At 49.4% G+C, this 22,249-nt stretch overlaps 9 protein-coding genes across 9 annotated transcripts; 4 read left to right on the plus strand and 5 right to left on the minus strand.

Moving 5' to 3' along the window:
- Nucleotides 1-797: 797 nt before the first annotated feature.
- On the minus strand, nucleotides 798-2,261 carry UA08_05331 (Protein phosphatase 1 regulatory subunit SDS22; the record flags this gene model as incomplete). The annotated part of the gene is made up of 6 exons (XM_020267641.1): nucleotides 798-817; nucleotides 884-1,286; nucleotides 1,351-1,425; nucleotides 1,502-1,798; nucleotides 2,013-2,044; nucleotides 2,102-2,261. 6 exons carry the CDS (start codon nucleotides 2,259-2,261, stop codon nucleotides 798-800), a joined length of 987 nt encoding a protein of 328 aa, XP_020119784.1.
- A 1,098-nt stretch (nucleotides 2,262-3,359) lies between these two features.
- On the minus strand, nucleotides 3,360-5,153 carry UA08_05332 (hypothetical protein; the record flags this gene model as incomplete). Its single annotated transcript, XM_020267642.1, has 5 exons — nucleotides 3,360-3,572; nucleotides 3,625-3,723; nucleotides 3,785-3,934; nucleotides 3,995-5,067; nucleotides 5,123-5,153. The coding sequence occupies 5 exons, from the start codon at nucleotides 5,151-5,153 to the stop codon at nucleotides 3,360-3,362; spliced, it is 1,566 nt and encodes a 521-aa protein (XP_020119785.1).
- Nucleotides 5,154-6,560: 1,407 nt separating this feature from the next.
- On the plus strand, nucleotides 6,561-8,996 carry UA08_05333 (hypothetical protein; the record flags this gene model as incomplete). Its single annotated transcript, XM_020267643.1, has 1 exon — nucleotides 6,561-8,996. One exon carries the CDS (start codon nucleotides 6,561-6,563, stop codon nucleotides 8,994-8,996), a length of 2,436 nt encoding a protein of 811 aa, XP_020119786.1.
- Nucleotides 8,997-9,556: 560 nt separating this feature from the next.
- On the plus strand, nucleotides 9,557-11,888 carry UA08_05334 (hypothetical protein; the record flags this gene model as incomplete). Its single annotated transcript, XM_020267644.1, has 4 exons — nucleotides 9,557-9,737; nucleotides 9,800-9,876; nucleotides 9,937-10,102; nucleotides 10,165-11,888. The coding sequence occupies 4 exons, from the start codon at nucleotides 9,557-9,559 to the stop codon at nucleotides 11,886-11,888; spliced, it is 2,148 nt and encodes a 715-aa protein (XP_020119787.1).
- Nucleotides 11,889-12,167: 279 nt separating this feature from the next.
- Nucleotides 12,168-13,457, minus strand: UA08_05335 (hypothetical protein; the record flags this gene model as incomplete). The annotated part of the gene is made up of 3 exons (XM_020267645.1): nucleotides 12,168-13,081; nucleotides 13,158-13,310; nucleotides 13,397-13,457. The coding sequence occupies 3 exons, from the start codon at nucleotides 13,455-13,457 to the stop codon at nucleotides 12,168-12,170; spliced, it is 1,128 nt and encodes a 375-aa protein (XP_020119792.1).
- Nucleotides 13,458-13,759: 302 nt separating this feature from the next.
- UA08_05336 (hypothetical protein) lies at nucleotides 13,760-15,881 on the minus strand (the record flags this gene model as incomplete). Its single annotated transcript, XM_020267647.1, has 5 exons — nucleotides 13,760-14,511; nucleotides 14,577-15,002; nucleotides 15,077-15,241; nucleotides 15,317-15,582; nucleotides 15,823-15,881. The coding sequence occupies 5 exons, from the start codon at nucleotides 15,879-15,881 to the stop codon at nucleotides 13,760-13,762; spliced, it is 1,668 nt and encodes a 555-aa protein (XP_020119793.1).
- A 312-nt stretch (nucleotides 15,882-16,193) lies between these two features.
- On the plus strand, nucleotides 16,194-16,561 carry UA08_05337 (Mitochondrial import inner membrane translocase subunit tim10; the record flags this gene model as incomplete). Its single annotated transcript, XM_020267648.1, has 2 exons — nucleotides 16,194-16,291; nucleotides 16,372-16,561. The coding sequence occupies 2 exons, from the start codon at nucleotides 16,194-16,196 to the stop codon at nucleotides 16,559-16,561; spliced, it is 288 nt and encodes a 95-aa protein (XP_020119521.1).
- A 438-nt stretch (nucleotides 16,562-16,999) lies between these two features.
- Nucleotides 17,000-19,639, minus strand: UA08_05338 (hypothetical protein; the record flags this gene model as incomplete). The annotated part of the gene is made up of 1 exon (XM_020267649.1): nucleotides 17,000-19,639. The coding sequence occupies one exon, from the start codon at nucleotides 19,637-19,639 to the stop codon at nucleotides 17,000-17,002; it is 2,640 nt and encodes an 879-aa protein (XP_020119520.1).
- A 483-nt stretch (nucleotides 19,640-20,122) lies between these two features.
- Nucleotides 20,123-21,575, plus strand: UA08_05339 (hypothetical protein; the record flags this gene model as incomplete). The annotated part of the gene is made up of 4 exons (XM_020267650.1): nucleotides 20,123-20,243; nucleotides 20,324-20,451; nucleotides 20,516-21,289; nucleotides 21,357-21,575. 4 exons carry the CDS (start codon nucleotides 20,123-20,125, stop codon nucleotides 21,573-21,575), a joined length of 1,242 nt encoding a protein of 413 aa, XP_020119523.1.
- Between the last annotated feature and the right edge of the window lie 674 nt (nucleotides 21,576-22,249).

Here is a 22,249-nt window from a genome sequence, read left to right on the forward strand (position 1 = left end):
CCTCGCCAGCAAACCAACAACGACAACGACAACACAAGTCGACATTCGCACCAGTCAGCCATTACGGAAACTCTCTGAGCGGAGATACTTATTATCCGCCCTGCAGCGGTTTGGGGAGGTTGCCAGGTTTGTGGCTGTTACGGTTGGGTTCTATACATTCCCGAATATAAAGAGAGAGAAAAGAAGGCCTAATGTGGATGGTTACCATGTCCAGGACGATAGAATATCGGCTACGTACGACACGCCGGAGGCAGCAAGTAAAGCGATAAATGCGTCTCCGCTTACGATCCTGCTTCCGATCCAACATTCCCTCAATGCAAGCCAAGCGATCACTATCCACTGCGACATCGCGACGGGCACAAATATAGCGGAGCACGATGAGACGCCGATCAATAATAATCATAATCGCACGGCAGAGGGTTATTACTATAAGAATAGACGAGACCCTCGTGTAGCCGATGTTGTTAGGGCGGGAATTCCGAGATGGGAGTTTGCGGACTGTCTTCTGACGGGGGTGGCGGATAATGCGCTGCAGGATGAAAGTGAAGAGAATACAGAGATGACTCTGCAAAAGGGAGAAATAGAAGAAATGAGTCGGCACAAGAGAGAAATGGAGGATTTGATTTCGAGGAGGAGTTTGATGGCGTTGATGGAGAAGTGATTGTCAACGTTTCTAGACTTGGAGCATATACGAATTAAAAAAAAAAAAAAACAATCATAGTATTATGCTACTTCCACCCATTTAGCAAAGTCAATATATTAGTACGTAACTTCATTATGGCCTCATCCCATTTGTATCATGAAAGACGCACGTAAGCTAGAACATGGTTAGCATCCCTCCCTTCCACCAAAATTGAAGTGTAGTAAGGGATAAAAAACTTACTGGCATCAATCTGTTTAACCTGCGGCAAAGCAAGGCGAACCTTATTTCTATACAACGCCGGACTCTTGGTCTGCAACGGATTACCCTCAAAATAGACCGTTTCCAGATTCTCCTTATCCTTCAGCTCACGCTCGACTTCCTCGAAGCTGGATAGCTGATTATTCGACGCCCAGAGTTCCTCTAGTTGACTGAGATGCGCAATATTTTCTAGCTTGGAGATTTGGTTATTCGACAGATCGAGGACGCGGAGGTTTTTGTTGGACTCTAGGCCGGAGAGGGAGGTGAGCGCGTTGTGCGAGATGTAGAGTTCTTCGAGGCTGTGGAGGTCGCTGAGTCCGGTGATGCTGGTGAGACGGTTGGATTGGATGGAGAGGATTTTGAGGTTGGAGAGGGCGGAGAGATTCTTTTATCGCAATGTCTGTCAGATAGATTTAAAACGGCAAAAGTTACAGAGGGGGTAGACAGACCTTCATCTCCGTTATCTTGTTCTTCCCCAGCCATAACTGCTCCAGATTCTTGAGATTATCCAGATTTTGAATCTCCTACATGAGCATCGCATCAGTTTCGTCGTCTGCTCTTCTTTTCCGGGCAGGAAGTAGAATGTAGCTAGGATATTACCCTAATTCGATTGGCGCCCAATTCCAGATTCTTCAAGTGCACCAAGTCATCGAGCCCCTCTATCGTCGCAATCCTGTTTTGCACGAAATATATGTCCGTCAACAGCTTCAACTGCGAGATGTTCTTGATATGTTTGATATTGTTGAAACTCAGATCAAGGCTTGTCAAATTGACGAGATGGTCGAGACCCTTGATATGTCCGATGAGATTGTCGTATAAATCTAGCTCTTTCAAGGTCGAGCCGAGCTGCGCGGGGAATTCGATACGGCTGATTTGGTTTTGGCGAAGACATAATCTCTGGACAGGACCGATTAGTCCTGGACGAAAAGAAGAGGGAGGAGAAGAAGAAGAAGAAGAAGACGCTTGTAGTAGCATATGAATTACCTCGAGTTTGGTGAATCTGTCCAGTTTCAAGGCCGCTATGGAGCTTATTCGAAAATGCACCAGGTCTATATCCTTCGGAGAGATCGTCGGTAAGCAAGCTCCAAGAACGTCAGGAATGAAGACATACTTCAACATTGGGATCCTCGTCCTCCAGGAGGTCTAACCAAGCAATTCAGCCAAGACATATTCCGCATGAAAAAGGGATTAAATCAATACCTTCATCGGGGCCAATCTCTTCGACGGGCAGAGCATCCTCGTCGGAGTAGTCGGGGTCCTCCAGAGCTTCGGGGTTGGCGAGCACAGCTCGGCGCTCGCTTTGCGACTCGTCGTCGACGCGCAATTTTCCATCCCAGCCGTTGCGGTCCTTCATGATCATGGTTTGGTTTGCTGTGCTGTGCTGCGTTGTGCTGCGTTGTGATGCGAGAGACAGCGGACGTTGGTTGGTAGGTCAAGTAATTTATTCTGATGGCATGCGGGGAAGAGCGGCCGCCAGTCGTTCGTTCCGTCATATTTATTTTTGCTTACTTTATCCAACTACTCAAGTCTTAGTTACATACGAGCATCAGACAACATGAACGATATTGATTATACGCATGTATGTACACACCACAATTACAATCGCGACTAGTAAAGCACACTTCTAGTCGACATGACATCCTCAGCTGCAAGAAAAAGGCCAGTAAATAGTAATTGAAACAGTGTTTTGGACAACAATCAAGTTGATTAATCAGATAAGACGAAGAAGAAGAAAGGCAGATTGGGGGGAATATGGTCGTGCGTGTATAGCTAGCTCAAAACATCAAACAAGGGGGAGAATATAGAGTAGGAAAGATAAGGAAAATGAAAGAAGTGAAAAAAAAAAAGACTGAATACAAGGCTGAGCAGATCTTGACTGATAACCTGAATCAGACGCCAGCATAATGCTCAGAATCACACAAAATGAAAATCGGACAGCAGGCTCTCTGGGAGCAAGAAGTTAAAAAAAAAGAAAGAAAAAAAAGCGGCAAAACGGTCTCAACCGTTGTCAAAATCAAGGTGCAATGATCAATCAATGGGGCAGAAATGTGCCAATAAAGAAACAGATGGTGGGAAAATACAGAAACAAATAAATAAAACAGAGCTGCTCAACAATGCAGAATGTAGTATGGTAACTTGAACGAATTCCTGTCGCTGTGTCACATGTAGAACTGCGTTTTGATATGAGTGCAATCCTTCAGTTGTCGGTCTAGAATGGTCGCTATGATCAGAATGACGGAGAAGGTGATGAGAGAAGAAGGGTGAAAGACTGGGGCTCAATGTAGGGCGGGTTGGTTGAACGGGGGAGGAGGAAGACGATGTCAATTCCTGGTTAGTATGTGTAGTGTAGTGTAATTCAGAGACGAACACAAAAAAAAAGACAAAAACAAAGGAAAACAAAAGCTCAAGTCGAGGTCGAGTCAAGGTCGAGACGGATGTCGAAACCATATACGGAAGTTTATAATGCAATATCAAGCACCAGGCTCACATCTTGAACTTGGGCACCGGCAAGGTCTTCGAGAACAGGGATCAAATCGAGAAGTTCGTTGTCGTGTGCATCCGAAAACCAGCTGCTAATCGGTATAGCGTGTTGAGGGTGGAATATATACGATGTAGGTGAGTTATCAATAATGATCGTTTCTCGAAGGTCGCGTCCAACTTGTGACAAATCCTATATGATGTTAAACCGCTGAAGAACCCAGTCCCGTGAGCTAGGTACTGACCTTGACATAATTGCCCTGATGGTTGTAACAGCTGTCTCTGAACAGACGGTGATGGACGACATTGTGAATATCCAATTGATCTAGCAAGGGATCTCCGTACTAAATAGGCTTGTCTTTAGTAGCTGTTGGTTAAGTCTTCATTCGGAGTACAAGGCCTTACTTTCGAAACCGATGCCGTAAACACAACAACCTCGTAGAGCTCGCCCACTCGCTTCATGAATTGGTCGACGCCTGGCCGTTTGATCACGTAGATGTTGTGCCATTGACCTTCTATTTCTACTGGAATTGTGAAGTCCGCTCGTTCAAGAACCTATTGCAAGTTAATATTGTAAGAGGAAAAAGAAGTGAGGACGGCTAGCAGCCAACAAACCTTGAAGCTACTGTGCACAAGGGTCTCGTCCAAGTCAAGCACCAGGCATTTTCGTCCCCGTAAATGTGGCAGCGGTGGAGGAAGTAACCACGCGCCCGGTTTTGCAGGCGTTGGAGGTGGTCCCGGGAGAGGAAGCTCGGGGGGTTGTGGTTGGGGAGGAACGACGACCTCTGGTGTTTTTAGCTTCTGTTGCTCTTCTGGTTCCGCAACGGCGGGTGCATCAGGCATGGGGACATCATGGTTACCATGCAGCTCTTCCGTCGTCGCATGATTTAAGGGTTCATCTTCGATCGCATCCTCGCTTTCATCTTTCTTGTCATCCGCCGACGACGGTGCCACATCCGGCACCGCGGCGAATTGCAAAGATGGTTCACGGCGCGGCGCGGAGATCTCCTCTGTCGAATCCGACTTGACAGGAACTGGTTGTACAGTAGGAATGGCATCCTCTGTTGGTTGGGCGATTTGGAGGTCTTCTGGCTTCTCATCGAGGGTTTCGTGATCATGTTTTGACTCTGCTGGCGTCGGTTCTGCTGCAGTTGGTATGGTCGGCTGCCGCAGGGAGGACGGCTGTCTGGGCTCAGCCTTTTTCGCAGGAAGGTCGGGTTCCTCGTTGTCTGGCACAGAAGAGCTGCAGCAGTTCAAGATGGCGAAAAACCTTGACGGCGCTTTTGGCTTCCGTTCAACCCTGGCGTAGCTTGGCTCCTCGGGCTGGTCCTTCCTCGCATGCTGGCTCTTCTCTTGCTCGTTCCGTTGCGACCGGCGACTGCTGGACTCGCTAGGATCCCTTCGCCTCTTGGTGAGATTGGTGCGCGAATTCGCCATTGTCACCGACTCATCCTGCACCGTGTCGGTCGTCATTTCCGAAGATTGATTTTTGCTGCCCCTTGAGGACGAGCGGGAGGTCACACGTAGCAGTGAACGCTTTTTCTTGGGCTGTGCAGGGAAGGCCGTCAAGTTGTTCTGAGGGCCCGCGGTGGACGATGGCTCGATGGCCGACGTATCATGGTCGGATGGCGGAGGTTGCGCTGGGTTCAATTCACCGGCGGAGTGCTGTGACAATGCGGGATCTGGGCCTAGAAGACAGCAGACTGTTAGCAGGGGACGCACGCGATAGTAGATTTTGCTTACCGAGGGCGTGTTGTGGTGCGGTTGTCGACATCGAACCTGCGTCGTTGATCAACTCCTGAGCTGATGAGGAGCGGCTCTCCCTCTTTTGTCTGTCTCTTCTCTCTCTCTCTCTCTCTCTCTTTTCCTGATTGTGGGGGGGACCGGCAGAAACGAGTCTCTGGAGAGGAAGCCGCAGCAGACAACAGCAACCACGCCTCGACTCAAGGACTCTCAAAAGGACGAACGAGGGGTTCTGAGGCTTGCTTGTGTCGGCGAGGAGGGTGGTGAGGTCTGCTTGCTCTGCGTCTGGGCGGCGATGCGGTCTGTACGTGGGATCGCCCAACGCGGACTAAGGCGACGGGCAGGCCGTATTGGTATTGGTATTACCGGCTGAGCGCTAGGCTGCGGGGCCAGACTGCGAGAATCTGGGTGGGTATCTGTAACGCAGTACGATACTATACGATACGATACATACACGACTAGCGGTGGCTAGCTCTCTGGTAGCCTCCTCCTCTCTTTACGCTGCTACGTTTGTTGCGTTTTTTCTCTCCTGTTCTATTTATATGCAAGCACAACTCCTGGCTATGCGTGATGCACCGACTAGCTGCAGCTCCTCCGTGGAATAGCGACGACTACCATGCTGGTAGCCGCAGCCTCTCGCTGGCCAGTGCTGCAGAGCCAGGGTCAACCTCCATAATTCAGCCTGTTGTGCAACGCTAGTCCAAGCCTACACCACCCAAGCTCCTCGTACCGGGGGGTTATCCGCCCAATCACTCGCTCCAAGCCCTGTCGTCCTATGCTGCCGCAGCCCAATGAACCCAGCGCTCGTCCGATGGAGCGCAATGCAGATCTGTCACTGGCCGAGCCTGGACTCGAGCCCGGCGGTTAAGGATTGGACTGGAGCTGTCCGCTTGGTGATATCTTACCAGTTTGGCGATTCGATGCGCCGGGACTACGCGAATGCTACCTTGGGAAGAAGAAGTACGAATCATTGCCGCTCGTTAATATGATCTCTCTTGTTGCGACATGCACCTGCATATGATAGACCGATAGCCCCCAACTTGCTCGATTGTAGTATTCAATATCCTGTGGCGTAGCAATTCGATCCGTCACAGCTGGGGTATTTCTTAGGACTAGTTATTGAAGAAGAATAAAAGTGCGAGAGTGCGAGAATAAATAAGAGCTCAAGAATGAGAGCCTGAGGCGACGACGGCCAGGCACGTGCTCTGCTGCGGCCCGAGGTCATCTTCACATGCGCCGACGACGTCACAAAACTGTCTCGAGTAAAGCCCTCCTCCTCCTCCTCTCCCTTCCCCAATCTCGACCGTGGAATGTAATCCGCGAACAGAGGACCGAGTCGTCACTTGTTTATATCTGCAAAGCATGCCGAACGGCCTGCTACGGCGGTCATTTTGTCGTCTGCCAATGCATCAAGTTACGTGATTTAGCACCCCTCAACATGGCGGTGCAATCAACCCTTCGGAACCTAGACGATCCTCTCGTCGCGCTCTATCGGCACTACGCCCAGCTACTTCGCACTCGCCTGCAACAAACGTCCAAGACCAGGAAACTGATCGCAACGCTGTCTTTACTGTTGGCCATCCTTGGATCGAGCTATGGCGGCTATACTTGGCTTCGCAAGCGGTCCACGGAGCATGCACAGGGAAGGCGTATGCTGCGGAGGAATTCAGGCATTCGGGGAAAAGACGGGTCAAGAATTATCTATGTTCCCTACAAGGACAATCTGACCTCCAAAGTCATCATCCACCCCACAAAACCAACCACATTTGACGCCCACCGACGACTGTTTCTTAATCCACCGCGAGCAGCTGGTCTTGGGAGTGGAGATTCCATCTCCCAAATCCCTCCGCCGTCGACAAAGCCGGGGTTAAACCTGGCCTTTCTGCACCAGTTTCTCAGTCTCATGAGCATAATGAATCCGCGGTGGCATTCGAAAGAAACCGGTCTTTTGATGAGTCATGGTGCATTCCTCCTGCTGAGGACGTATCTCTCGCTCATCGTCGCACGGTTGGATGGAGAGATTGTCCGAGACCTAGTTGCTGGCAGAGGCCGGGCTTTTATTTGGGGGCTGCTCAAATGGTGTAGCATTGGGACATTTGCTTCTTATACGAATGCTATGATTCAGTTCCTACAGTCCAAGATATCCATTGCATTTCGAACACGTCTGACAAGATATATTCACGATCTCTATCTGAGTGAAAACAGAAACTATTATAAACTAACAAACCTAGACGGCGCCGTGGGCCAGGGAGCCGACCAGTTTATCACCCAGGACTTGACTCTTTTCTGCGCCTCTGCTGCTGCCTTGACATCCTCGCTGGGAAAACCAACAGTTGACCTGATATTCTTCACGTACCAACTCTACCGGGGTCTAGGTCCACTGGCCCTGACTGGTATTATGAGCGGCTACTTTACGACCGCCACTGTCCTCCGTCGGCTTTCCCCACCATTTGGCAAATTGAAAGCCGTTGAAGCCAAACGCGAGGGTGATTTCAGAGGTCTACATTCCCGTCTTCTGGCCAACGCTGAAGAAATAGCCTTCTATGGAGGTGCCGACATTGAAAAGGTTTTCCTATCAAAGAGCTTCAAGGATCTCCAGCGGTGGATGAAAGGTATCTACAGCCTCAAAATCCGGTACAATATGCTCGAAGATATGATTTTGAAGTACACATGGTCTGCGTTCGGATATCTTTTCACATCGATACCAATTTTTCTCCCCGCTTGGGGAGGCGTGGGTGGTAGGCAAGAGTTGGCTGATTTCGCAGAAGAGGATAGCCGAGAGCGTGGTCGCATGAAGGACTTCATCACCAACAAACGCTTAATGTTGTCTCTGGCCGATGCTGGAGGGCGAATGATGTACAGCATCAAGGACGTCTCGGAACTAGCCGGGTATACTTCCCGCGTCTACACGTTGATATCAGCGTTGCACCGGGTGCACGCCAATGCCTACTACCAACCTCGCGGGACTCACCCGGAGCTGTTCTCTCTCTCCGATGTCCAGGGTACTGTGCATAGTGGATATGATGGTGTTCGTTTAGAGCAAGTTCCTGTCGTTGCCCCGTCGCTTTATCCACAAGGTGGTGATGACCTTATTGAGTCACTCTCGTTCATCGTACATTCTGGCGAGCATCTCCTTGTCTGTGGGCCTAACGGAGTGGGCAAGTCATCCATCTCTCGCATCGTGGCCGGGCTCTGGCCAGTATATCGGGGTCTAGTAAGCCGACCGAGAAACTTCGGCATGGATGGGATTATGTTTCTTCCTCAGCGACCTTATTTGAGCGTTGGGACTCTGCGCGATCAGGTCATCTACCCTCATAGTGAGATGGACATGCGTGAATATAGTCGGACAGATATCGAGCTTGCTAAAATCCTTGAAGAAGTGCACTTGGGCTATCTGCCGGCGCGCGAAGGCGGTTGGGATTGCCGCAAGGAGTGGAAGGATGTCCTGAGCGGCGGCGAGAAGCAACGAATGGCATTTGCACGACTTTTATATCATGAACCGCGCTATGCTTTCATCGACGAAGGCACCTCTGCCGTCTCGTCCGATGTTGAAGGTTTACTGTACGAACGAGCAAAGGAGAAAGGCATCACGCTCATCACGATTTCGACGCGAGCCTCGCTTAAGAAATACCACACCTTCCAGCTTACGCTCGGGCTTGGACTGAGCGGGGATGAGTGGGAATTCGACAAGATTGGCACGGAGAAGGAGAAGATGGGCGTGGAAAAGGAACTGCAGGAGTTGCGCAAACGGCTCGACAACGTTGAGACCTGGAACAAGCGTCGAGAAGAGATTGAGAGCGAGCTGCAGAAGGTGTGGGTGTCTGAGGGCGAACTTGCACCACCTCCACATAAGGCTTCGGATGAGCAGACGTGAGATTTAACATCTCATCTATGTAGCTAACTATATACAAGGCGACATGATGACTGGTCTGTGCTGTACTTTTTGATTGCAGAGCTATTTCGTTCAATATCCATGAGCTTGAATCCAGTTTTCATTAAATCCAAAATATTTTAATCTTTCATATCCATCAATAAATACCCAAATCTATAGATTGCTGTCGACAATGGCCTTCCCACTTGGGCAATTGCAAGGCGGTGAACACGGCTGAGCCAGTTGCAATCCAAGCTCACCTTGGTTCTTTTATTCTTTATTAACTCTACTATTTGACTATTTCAACCACTTATGAATTCAGATGTATCCAAGCCTCTTTCATAATCCAGTCACTTATATATTCAAGGCTTGATTATAGAGATGCTGCCACCGCCACGGTTCCACAATGAATGAATGCCACTTTTCTGCCAATCAGTCATCACTTAACAGATTCAATAAGGCATGAAAAGGAGAATTAGAGATATTTCATAAAATATATCCCTTCTTTCAGGATTTCTATTTGTTCAAAGGGAAAAAAAAGAGAGAGAGAGAGAGAAAGGGAAATGTCACATCAGACATCCTCAGATAACCTCCAAATCATACCCCTGCCTTCAACGCCAGGTTTCAGTGACGGCAATCAGGATGCCTGGCCAAAGGAGGCTTACTGGAGGAAGACTGATGACTGGCTTTATCGTCACAAGCTGGCGATGATGTGGATGCAGAAGACTAATAAGCTGGTGAAAGGTATGTACGCCTACCTAGGGTTAAATGAGGATTATGTTGAGTTGATATTGACCGATTTACAGGACAACAGTACATCCTGGACAAACTGCCTGACCAATTTGCCCTTTTGGATCGGCCTCGGTTTAGTGCTCCCACTATTGTGAGTGTGGAATCTTACCTGTTTCTGTATGTATATAAATAAATACTGACTGGGAAATAGCGAGACAAGTTTCTTTATGGTCACCCCTCAGGGGCCCCTTTCAACTCCCCAAATAATTTCTTCCCTCACTTCTATTGGTTGATGAGCGGTAGGTCGGGCTTGTGTGCCTGTGAACCTTGCAGGAAGAAGAAATTCCAGGCTAGAGCTGCACAGGGAGGTACACCAGGTAAGTTTTTCTCACACCATATCATTGAGAGAGACGAGGAAGAATATTAACAAAAAACCAAGATTTTATTACTCCTACTGCACATCATCGCGGCCCAGGTCGTCCGTCCAGAGGAAGACCGTCCAGAGGAGGTTTCAGACCCGATGTCGCACCAAGACAGTTCACGGACTCTGAAGGAGTTCCGGACATTTTCCGGGAAACAGTGACCAGACTCAGCAAGGAAGGCGAAATAGATGAACCGATCTCTGAACCGCAAAGCATGGACTGGAGGGCAGAGAATAAGCTGCTACGCGAACAGCTTGTTCGAATCAACATGCAAGGCTCATACATTCCCCGAGTCGGGGAGGTTGTTCTCTGGATACCGCATCTCAGCCGCCATGACGAGCTTAGATATAACGAACAAGCCGGTTCGTATCAGATCTTCTCCCATGAAAAGGCGCGGTTCAAGGGAATCCCCGAGTGGAGAGCGGGGACCATCAGCGAGACTCCCGATAAGGACCCCGTGGTCTTGGATGATCTCATTGAACCGACGCAGAAGAAATGGGAGGTCAATTACTCGGGTTTCCGGGTCGAGACATTTCCAGACCCAAACAGCGACGACAAGAGCGCTTCACTTCAATATCAATATGTGCATATCTATGTCCTGCGTCCGTTCAATTCGTGGCCCATCTGGCTCGAACATGTGCCGCAGAAGGAGTGGCATCCTTCAATCACACATGCGATGACGGTCATGTCTTCGATTTCTATGGTAAACAAGTACCGTTTCAAGGGGGTATGGCCCAATGCATCGATCTATTGTCGAGGGATGTTTCTTGGGCCAGAGATGATTCTTGTTGGTGACGCGGTGCGACTGAAACCGAAAGGAGCCAAAGCCGGTAGTGCTGGCGATGCATTGCCCAGCGTGACAGATATAATGGTCATCAAGCGCATAGAATTCAGACTGAATTCATGCATCGACGACGCACAATCTCCGCATCTCGCCAAATCCTATTCTGTGCGCGTACGGGGCAACGTCTATACACTAGCTCCGCACAAAGCCTATCGCAAGGAAGGCGAATACAGCAGCCTACCCCTCAACCGCCAAGAAGTAATCGAAGCCTTTCAACAAGTCGGCATGAGCGAGTATGGACTCTGGTATCGCACGCACCGGCCCGGCACAACCGTCGAGATATCGCAAGACATGATTATCGGACGGTGCTTTGAGCCGCCGGCCATGCAGGTACTTTTTGGGCGCTCCTCTTCGTCTTTTTCTTCTTCCCCGTGCCTCGACTTTGATCTTTTCGGCATGCTCGCCAGCCGCGACTATTCTCGCCAGACTGATAACCGCATGGCAGAAGGTCAGCACTGGTTCTGGGCCGACCACCGCGTTCAGGCACTCGGCATCGACACTCTGAATGGGGAGGAAGTCGGTCGGTACTCCGAGGCACGCGATCCGCGGATGTGGAAGGGCGTGCTTAATATTCTTGACGGCAAGGCTTCGCAGGCGGACTGGAATGCGGCAAAATTGCCTCGAAGCGCTGGCAGACAACCCGGTAGACCGAAGTCGAGGTTTGCGGAGATCCAGAAGATGAGTTCGCTGGTTAGTAGCGGATTGAATATGGATATTAGTGCTAATGTCAGCTCGAGCGATGAGACGGTTAATACGTCTGAGGAGGAGGAGGAGGAGGAGGAGCAGGATGAGGATGAGGAAGAGAGCATCAAGAGGACCACTTCGAATTCTCCGTTTAGCATCGCTGGACCTGTTCGGGACCGCGATGATAATGACGGCGGCGGCGAAGAAAAATAAGAAGAAGAAGAAGAAGTGAAGGATGTCGCAGCTGTAGTGGTGAACCCACACAAGCCTCTTCCTATTCCCATCAGGGGCAACGACGCGTCGCCCACAAATGATCAACAGGCTAAACGGCCGAGATTTGGGTTATAAATATTGAGGTCATATACCTAACCTATCTGACAATATGAATAGTAATACAAATAAATATGTTTTAGAAATTAAGAAGGAGAAGCATTCCCAACTGTACCTAACTACCTTACCGCACACCTTAGTAAACGTCAATGTTTAGTTATGTCAATACGTCCTTTCAACAACCTCCCTCGCAAAATCCGCAAAGGTCTTTCCCCTCTGCACCTCCTCGCCCAGATTCGGCTGCGTAAAGACCGCCAACGTATTCCGTGCAATCCTTGCTGTAGTCGAAGCTGACGCAGAGGGCGAAACTGAAACTCCCTTGACAAAATGTGGCACAGCACGGAATTTTCCGTGTGTTATCAATTCGAGCGCCTCCCCCGTTTGGAATGCGAGACAGTCCTTTGGGATATTCACTTTTACGATGTGGCCTGTTCGCGATCGGATGTAGAGGCCTGCTTTGGGGTCTGGCGAGGCGGTGAGCTCTGCGAGAGGCGTTGTTGATGGCGATGATGTGGGCGAATGTAGAGCTTCATCAATGAACATGGCTGATGTAAGACCTGTGAGACAGCCATGGTCTACATGAGTTGCGCACCAATCGTCGTCGTCGTCATCATCACCTGCATTATCATTATCTCCCTTCTTCTTCTTCTTCTTCTCTTCTGTCGATGACGAGCCAGCCTCTGTCGGGAAGTAGTGCAACAAACGAGCCTTGGTCGTCAGACTCGTCTTCACCACATGCTCTAAATACCCTTCTTTATACCCCTCAACATTAGCCAATGCATACCGATCACAAGCCCTAGCTACCAGTGCCGCCGTGTCAATGATCAGCGTACAAAGCTCCTCCACGCTGGGCCGGAATGTAGGCAATTTTGCCTCCGACGGCCATATGTTGGGCGCTGTGTATTGAGGGAAGTCCGGAAAGTCGTCTGCGGGGGCATTCTGTAACACTGGGTTTTGATAAAATGCGCAATTGATGTAGTACGAGCCCTTGAGGGTGTCGAAGTGGCCGGATCGCAAGGTTTCTTTGCCGCAGGACCAGCCCACGAGATATTTGGATTGGGGGCTTTCTAGTTTTTCTTTATTTATTTATTTTTTTTTATCAGACCACATAGTCAGTGTGTGTCCGAGAACATTGGAGCAAGAGAGACATACCTAATTCATCCTTCGGCAGAGACGCCAGGTAAGACGAGTTGGAGAGAACCTGAGCTCGCAAGTCCTTGAAGCGAGGCGGCAAATCCTTGACCACGATGATGCCCAGGGAAGAAGGCCCAAATGCCTCTGTCAATGCCTCGAAGGGGACAGATCCTACTCATTGGATTTTGACCGTCAGATTTTCTGATCTCTGTATCATGACTATGTTGGTTTGCCCCGGGTTCTGCTATGCCCCTCACCTGCGAAAAGATCCTGAAGGCTTACTGTGACAGGCTGTGCCTGCGGGATGGACTGCGACATGGTTTCTCTTCCCCAGGGATCTCTGTACACTGCAGGGTATATAGCTAAGAGAGGAGAAAAGAGTCACATTCCAAGGTTGGAGAGACTGCAAAGATATCAACAGTCGGCAAGCTCCGAAGCCTAAGTAAAACCCCCCCGCACTATATGTAATCAACCTGATAATCCATCAGTCGATAGGAAATCTTGTTCACCGACAGAAACATGTCATTATTGAATCTCCAGACCATTAACACTATAATATATAATATATAATACACGTATAATACACATTCATAAGGATCCAATTATCATCAGCCAGCACATCAACTCGAAACAGCCCTCAAGCTCCTAAAAGGCAAAACATCACCAATCCGTCTCGAGTCCGTAAAGAGCATCGCAAGCCTGTCAATACCACACCCCCATCCTCCAGTAGGCGGCAGACCCCATTCCATGGCCTGCAGATAGCTTTCGTCGACGCCCCCGGACTCTTTTGTCTGCTGGTTGAAGACTGCCTGCTGCTCAAACTTCCGCCGCTGCTCCCACGGGGAGTTCTCCTCCTCGTACGCATTCACATACTCACTGCCTTGAATGAAGAGCTCGCATCGAGCAGCAACGCGCTGCCTATTCTGCGTGGCTGGGTGTATAAAGGATTTTGAGAGCGGCGAAAGGCATTCGGGGGGGTGCATTATGAATGTAGGCTCGTGACATTGCGGCTCGAGATAGGTTGAGCAGAGCTTGTCCATCAAGCGAGGCAAGGTAGGAAGCTCCGGTAGAGGGATGGAGAGCTCCTCGAAAAGCTTCTTCACGTCTTCCTCTGCAGTGGCCGTGGACAAGTCTGGTAGTGTCCGATTCATGGCAGCTTCCAGATCCGGAATAAAATCTATGCGGCGAAAAGGGGTGGTGAATTTGAGGCTTGGGTCTGGTATATTTGATTCTATGCGCTCTTTGCATTGCGACACATGCGCGGCGAGGCCTGAGAATAGTCTCTCAGTCATGGAGATGACATCCTCCAGGTTTGCGTAGGCCATGTAGAATTCGCAGGTCGTGAATTCGGGGTTGTGAGTTTTGTCAATACCTTAACAGCAGCATATGTCTGTAAGCTGGTGAATGGCAATGGCCCATGACAGATTATACACGCACCTTCATTCCGAAAGGATGGCCCAATCTCAAAAACTCGATCGAATCCACCTATAACCAACCTCTTCAACCATAGCTCGGGGGCTATCCTCAGGTAAAGTGGCTTATCTGGGAACTCGTTTGCAGCAGTAACAAAGGGCCGGGCAGTTGCGCCTCCTGCTTCGCCTGCCATGATAGGAGTGTTGACCTCCATAAAATCACGCCCAACAAAAAACTGGCGGATGTATTGGACAATTGCTGACCGGATTCGCAAGGTGTCCGACGTTGGCTTGTCGGCGAGAAACTGGACATGGCGAGGGTATGCATCGGTGCCATGCTCTTTGGTGTCCACGGGGATATCGTGTAAAGAAGGGGATAAAAGGGTTGGGAGCTCAGTGACTTGCACTGTGAGCTCGCCTCGTCCGGTTCGATGCGGTTTTCCTGTGATAGCTTTGAAGAGAAACCAAAAAGTCAGTTACTGTCGAAAAAAAAAAAGCGAAAGAAGTTATAGAAACAAAACGTACAGAAGGCATCTCCGCGACGCAGTAGACGATATAGTTGCTTAAATTTCTGAGGTGTTACATCGGCCAACAAACGCATGTTGCACATGGCCTGTAGTTTGTGATCATTTTGGACGATATCAAAGAATATCAATTTGCTGCCAGCCAGCCTGTATGTTCGTATTCTGCCTACAAGATACACTAAGTACATGGAAGATTTTAAAGCTAGCAGGAAGCCCGGTTTTTTAAAAGGCCGCAACCTACCCTGGACCACAACTTTGTCCTCCTCTACTACCTGATTGGGCTCAAGATAGTCGTATCGCCGGCGAAATTCCTCCACGCCGAGCCTGTTGGGACTATTCTCTAACCGCGGATACGCGTTTTGTACAGCGGCCTGGACTTCTTGCACGCGGTCTGCGAAACCAGGCTGCTGAGCGGTAGACTGTGTACTATTACACCGAATGGGCGTTTCCAGGGGGAGAGGGCGAGCGAGTTTTGAATGTGACGATGATACAGAGGAAGCCCGACAACTTTATTACACACAGTTAGCACGGAACAAACAATCCACAATACTCAGCTCGGTGTTTCATTTGATATCAGCAGATATAAATAACATCGAATCAGAAAAAAGTGTAACCTGTTATGATCATCACTTGCACAAAAGCGCAAGACTCATTCGCAGCGGTTCTGAAAAAGGGCATGTTTCATCCTCTTCGAGTTGACTAGGTCCTGGACAAGGGAAAGGAAAAATAAAACAAGCTGGAGCTTACCATTGAGACAACTTACCCAGAAGGCTCTGGGAGGCCCTCCTGGGGCCAATGGATTGCATTGGGCTGCGTGTAGCTGGCTTCTGCTATTCAGAGTGGACGAGGAAGAAGGAGGAGGAGGGAAGGAAGGAAGATGAGAGTCTCCGAATTTTTACCTGCGGAAGGGAAGGTGGTCCAAGCTTCCGCGGTCAATCAAGTCGACTTTGTTACGTCTTTTCTCCAGACACCCGCCAGAGTTCTCTTCTATCACTCCTCCACCTGAGCTTCTGCGTCTATAAGAAGGTCTTTATCTACGAACCCGTATGTTCATGACATCGAGTCGCTGACGGTATTCCCTCGCAGAATCTTGTCACAGACATCACCCACATCACAACATGTCTTTCCTATTCGGCGGTCGCCCCCAGCTGTCCTCAGAGCAGAAGATTGCTGCTGCTGAGACAGAGGTAGAGATGGTCTCTGACATGTTCAATCGGTGCGTGCTGCGATCCTGGCCCAAGCAACTGCAACAGCAAAGGACAAAGGGAGCTAACATGTCAAAAAACTTTTCTGTAGCCTTACACAATCTTGCACCGCCAAATGCATCCCCGCAGACTATAGAGAATCCGATTTGAACAAGGGCGAGTCCGTCTGCCTAGACCGCTGCGTCTCCAAGTTCTTCGACGTCAATATCAAGGTCAGCGAGAAGATGCAGGGAGAGGCTGCTAATAGGCAAGGTGGTGGCGTGCCTGGTTTCGGCATGTAAATCGATTGATTTTACTGCATGTCTATGGGTTTTGGGTTTGGGAATTCTTCTATTTCAATCGATAAGGGAAAGAAGGAAAGTCCGGGGACATGGTTATTGGATTCTCTACTCTGCCGTTACTTTTTATATTGCAATGTTTTCCAGAACGGAGGGACTGTAAGGGATTCCCTTGTCTGCCGGTTTCAAAATGTCGAATATATACCTAGATATAGGTAGTGTACAATACAGTTGACATGCTGAGCATGCCTTATATTGATGTGGTTTAATGATTGTGGTATATGAATTAGCAGATTCTGATCTTTTGCGTGTGTTCATACCTAGGTATCCTGAATGAACTGAATGGGAAAAAAAAAAAAAGCAATCATAGAAGTGAAAACCCCGTTGTTTGAATATTCTACAAAGAAATATAAAACGCCAAAAAAATGCAGATAACATACGCTAAAAGCGCCAAAATTTCCTGCCAGCCCAGGAGAACCAAGAGGTATCATTCCGCTGTTCTCCCTGGACGAGTCTGTGTATTCGATTCTCAACAACATCGACGTTTCGCTGAAAATCCTGTAATCCGGCCTCGACATCTTCGATCTTGGATTCCAGCACGTTTAATTCATAATCCAGCTTGGCCCCCAACAGCTCGACTTTCTTCATTTCCTCGGTCACGCGAGAGCCCTCGTCGCCAAATAACTGGTTTATGCGGTCGCGGAAGTCCTGGATTGCTTCGACGTGCTCGGGATAGATGTACTCTAACTCTTCTTGCAGAGCACTAGCCTTCTGGTACAGGATATCCACTGAAGCGACCTGTCCCTCAACCCAAGGCACTGTCTGTTGAGTTAACCCCAACACTCTAGAGCGGAATATTTGCGCATCCGATAGAAGAATGTTTTCATGAAGAATGGCATCGTCGAGGTTTCCGTTGGGTTCCTTGTCAGAGTCGGTCTTGAAGCCTTCCCAGACAAGGACAACTTCCTCAACTGTGCTAAAGGACAAATGACGAGTGCATCCGCCATTGTTTAAAGAAAACCGGTTGCCGTGGCCTTCTTCGGAGAAGCTCTGTGACCGGCGAAGGCACCTGAAAGCTGTCCCTCCCGAAGCGTCGTATTCACTCATGGCTTCTGTCGACCTGGTCTTGGATAGTTCCAAGTCCTTATAGTCATCTTCTTGCCCTTCCTCTTCCTCTTCCTCTTCTAGTGCGGTAGCTTCCTTGGGTTGTGCTAAATTTTCGCCATTTTCTTCCTCGAGGGGAGGAGACTCGGGTTCAATGTGAATTTCCGGTGGTACTAATCTAGAAGTTGGTGTTTGTTTATCATCTTCTTCGATAGATTCGTTGGCATTTTCCGTGTGTAGAGTATTCACCCTCTCCAAGGTTGTTGCCCGGGGCTCTTTTTGATCAACTTCGCTGTCGCCGCCAATGTTGTAGATGTCGTTGCTATCAAGGTTGACAGACTCTTTATTATGCCTGTGGCGGTGAAGGTGGTGATGTTGTTGTTGTTGACCTAAATACTGTGATTGATGGGATCGCCGACTAGGGAGGCCAACAGCATCCTTGAACCTGCCAAAGCCAGCACGCGCATCGGACACTTTCCCAGTAAGACTTCGCGAAACCAAGCGTGATAGATTCGAATCCTTGTCTTCCACTCCTGTCAAATAATCCTGGGAGCGTTTTGCACTGTCACTGTCTTGCGCTGCTCGGTCGGCTCCCGAGTCTGACCCGTTGTTCCGTTTACGACCAGCCCAAACATAGCTACCCTGGTCATCCGTCGTAAAAATAAGATCATCTGCGCGTGGAGCGTTTTCAAGCCCGTAGTTAAAGGCAGTTTTGCGAGGCTTGCCCTGCCAAAGCCATCGAGCTCTTTCACCATTGGCTAGTTGCGCGAATTGTTCCAGATCCAGGGTTTCAATATCAGATATCGAGCCTTTTTCGCGACCAACCATGCCCATAACCATCTCGCCGCCCTTTCCACTGAGCTCAGCGACGGTGGACTTGACGGCACCGGTCCAACGTTCCGAATTTGTGGCCTTCTGACTCACTCGATGCAATCTGTCTAACGTGTCGCGATCTAATCGACGCGTCCGCTCCAGCTTCTGTGACTTCTGAAAACTGCTGATGCCACGTTTCAAACTCGACAGATCAAAGGCATCTTTGGGGACTGGCGCCCCCGCGGCGTGTAACCTATGGCGTGCACCCAGCAAAGCACCCAGAAGTGCCGCAACGGTGGTAGCACCTAATATGCCGTCACTCGGCTCAATATTGTAGAGATCCGTGCCAATATCTGCCCACCAATCGCCTATCGCCTTCTCGGTGACATCACATAACAGACCGTCAGCATACTCTGGTCTTAGTTTGTCGAAAATGACGAGCGCAAGCTGACAGTGTTTGACAACTTCCACGACCGCTGTATACAGGGGCACACGATCACTTGTTTTGTACAGTTGATAAAATTTGGCTTGGACCACCGGGGACGGAGGTTGAAGCTTCAAGCCTGCACGGCCTGCGCATCCCAGACGCTTCAGATCTTCATTTACGATGAAGTGCTCCCGGTTTTTTGTTATATCGCCGTCTGGTATGGCAATAACAGTGAGTGCGGAAGGGAAGGCGCTTAGGTTTGTAACCATCAATGCCCCCAAAGGGGTGTCCTTCGCCACCGCATGGTACTGTTGCACAGCATCAAAGTATAGTTTTAAACGTGGCGACCAGCTGTCTCTATCCGTAGGGACGCCGAGTACCCCGACTCTAATATGATGCGCAGGATCGCCCGTGTATGTAGCAATTATAAAGGTCGGGTGGACTCGAGAACAGGCCCACTGCTCAACGATATAGATCTCGTATCCTTGCAGGATTTCGCGGCGGTGGAAGAGGGTCGTTGACGGATCCTCTTCCAGGTATATCAGGGCAACCGGATCCGGCAAAACGATCTTCTGATGTCTCTTTTGAAGTGACTGTTCAGTAGTTGTCTGTCTGTTGATTGCCGAAGAGGGCCTGATATCCGTGACTGGAGAAGAACGAGCATGGGTGGTTTGGCTCGGCCCTGGAGTTGACGCTCCGATGGCCGTGCTTGGGGAGTCGACAGAAACCGGCGACATTTCTTCGCGACAATAATGTCGTTATATTACAGAGCTGCGCAGTCAAAAATCAACTATCACCTAGACGCGGCGAAGAGACTGGCCCTCAAGGGGAAGCGTCCCTGGACAAATGCCGAATGGACGCAAGAACGGGGCATGTCTGGAGAAAGAGGCGGAGGTGTCTGCCCTTAGCATAGGCCTGGTAGAAAGGGTTCTGCTGCTGATCCTAGACCATAGCGGAGCGGCGGTCTGCTCTGTGTCAAATAGTAGTAGTAGTTGTTGTTGTATGCAGGCAGCGGTGTATTGTAACATCGAGGGGACGACGACGTCACTCAGAGCGGCCAAGCGTCCTGATTTGCCGGCAGAAGCCCAGACCTCGTGACCGCCACCAGCAATTGCTGCAGCAAGACAACTCACTCGACATTACATCGAACAATCACACTCTCTGCGGCTGCCACTCTTCATGGAAAGAAGGAGCCAGCTGCTGCGGAGCGTGGAAGAGCCATGGATTTACTACAGAAGGAGCACGAGCGGGTCTGGAAGCGCATGAAAGCTGCCAAGAGCATCAACGACGTCCAAGCTACAATCGACTTGCTACAGGAAGCCCGGGGTGCCATCGCTGCTGGTAAGAGACTGCCTGCTATTCATGGAGGTGATTGTGACTGTGTCGTTGCTCTGTACTAACACTGCGGCGCTCCTTCATAGACCCGACCAAGGCTTCGATTACCCTTGCAAAACTACAGAACCCAGTTAAAGCATCATTTGATGCGGCCAACGACAGTCTCAAAGAGACCCATAGCGGTCTTAACAAATATACAAAGGCACTAGACAAGGTGAACTGGAGTGAATAATAGCATGCGCGCGAGTACCAAGTGGCTGACAGGGCTGTTGGTGTAGCTGTTCAAAGATCGTCCCCTCCCTAGTACCGAATATGACGCCCTCTCATCTTCCCCGAGTCTTGTCAACCGAGCGATAGCGATGCATCTGTTGCGGGAAGGCCAGTTTTCAGTAGCAAGCACGTTTCTAGACGAAGTCAATCAGGCGAAGGCTCCCGCCCAGCCCGAATACGACGGAGCAGGCGCTTCAACGAGCAACGACGATAACTCACACCTGCTCCTAGACCAGATACAATCCGGTAGAATCCGGGAAGAATTCACCACCATGTATCATATTCTGTATGAGCTTCGGGAGCGAGCCAATCTTTTGCCGGCAATTGAATGGGCGAGAGAACATCGAACACTACTAGAGGCACGTGGAAGCAATCTCGAGTTTGAACTCTGTCGCCTTCAGTTTCTCTGGCTATTTCACGGTGGAATGGATCCTCACTCTTCGAACTCCGTCGGTCGACAAGCTGCCTTGGAATATGCGAGGATGGAGTTCTCGAGCTTCACGCCACGGTACTTGAAGGAGATTCAGCAACTTATAGGGGCTATGGCTTTCTGGCCAAATCTCGATCAATCTCCATATCGACATATATTCAATAACCCGACTGCCTGGTCGGAAGTCGCTCAATCTTTCACACGAGAGTTCTGCTCCTTGCTAGGGCTGTCGGCAGATTCGCCTCTGTATATAGCCGCGACGGCCGGTGCCATCGCTCTCCCAACTCTACAGAAACTGCAAACCATCATGAAGGCAAAGAGGACGGAATGGACAACACAGGATGAGCTTCCGGTATGTATTTACTTTCTGTTACATTAGGCCATGTCGCCGTTTCTAACTCAAGGGCAAATGTGACCAGGTCGAAATACCCCTACCTCGATCATATCTCTTCCATTCCATATTCGTGTGTCCCGTCTCCAAGGAGCAGACTACAGACCAAAATCCTCCAATGATGATGCCATGCGGCCATGTCATTGCCCAGGAGTCGCTTCAACGAATCAGCAAGGGGAACAAATTCAAGTGCCCCTACTGTCCGAGCGAGAGTCACCCCAAGAATGCGCGGAAAGTTATATTCTAGTACATTTCTTTTTCTTTTCTTGCTACGAAAGATCTTTAATTGACTTAATGGCGTAAGGGGCCGGAGTGTGTTTGGGTAACCAATTACGAGTTATGAGGAATAGGAAGAACAAGGAATATCTGGCGTTTATCTCTTTTTTTTTTTTTTTTTTATTAACTTCTTTCTTTTTGCTTCGTGTCCTCCTTCAAATTGTGATTATAGTGAATCCTTTTCTCTTCTACTCATGCAGACATACATATGAACAGGCTGCCTAGAGAGTGCTGCGTTCTTAAGCGAATTCGTCAAAAGATGGCGTAACATTAAATCAAGACCCATTCAACCTTCTGACTCACTACCAAGTGCATATCTAGGTATAATCAATATACATTCGTGTAGTTCATTTTGTGCAACATGCAAACTAACCTAGAACAAGTAGGCAGTGAGCAAGTCCAGAAGCCTCCTCCTATTTCAACAACGATACCTGCTACACTGCAAAGTATCTTTGTCAACACATCCAACATCCCCTAAATCTTCACATTATTACTTATTGGATATAAATTGGCCAGTCATGCTAATCCACCATATGAACCACGTGACTTCGCGCAACTTTGGCGATGAGGGGAGCGGAGACGCGTTTGGCACTGAGCTGTAAATGACCAGGCTGTCTGCTGGGCTTAGCTAACTAGCTATGGTAT

This window comes from Talaromyces atroroseus (assembly GCF_001907595.1).
Source record: "Talaromyces atroroseus strain IBT 11181 chromosome Unknown scaffold_6, whole genome shotgun sequence".
In the NCBI taxonomy this organism is placed as follows: domain Eukaryota; kingdom Fungi; phylum Ascomycota; class Eurotiomycetes; order Eurotiales; family Trichocomaceae; genus Talaromyces; species Talaromyces atroroseus.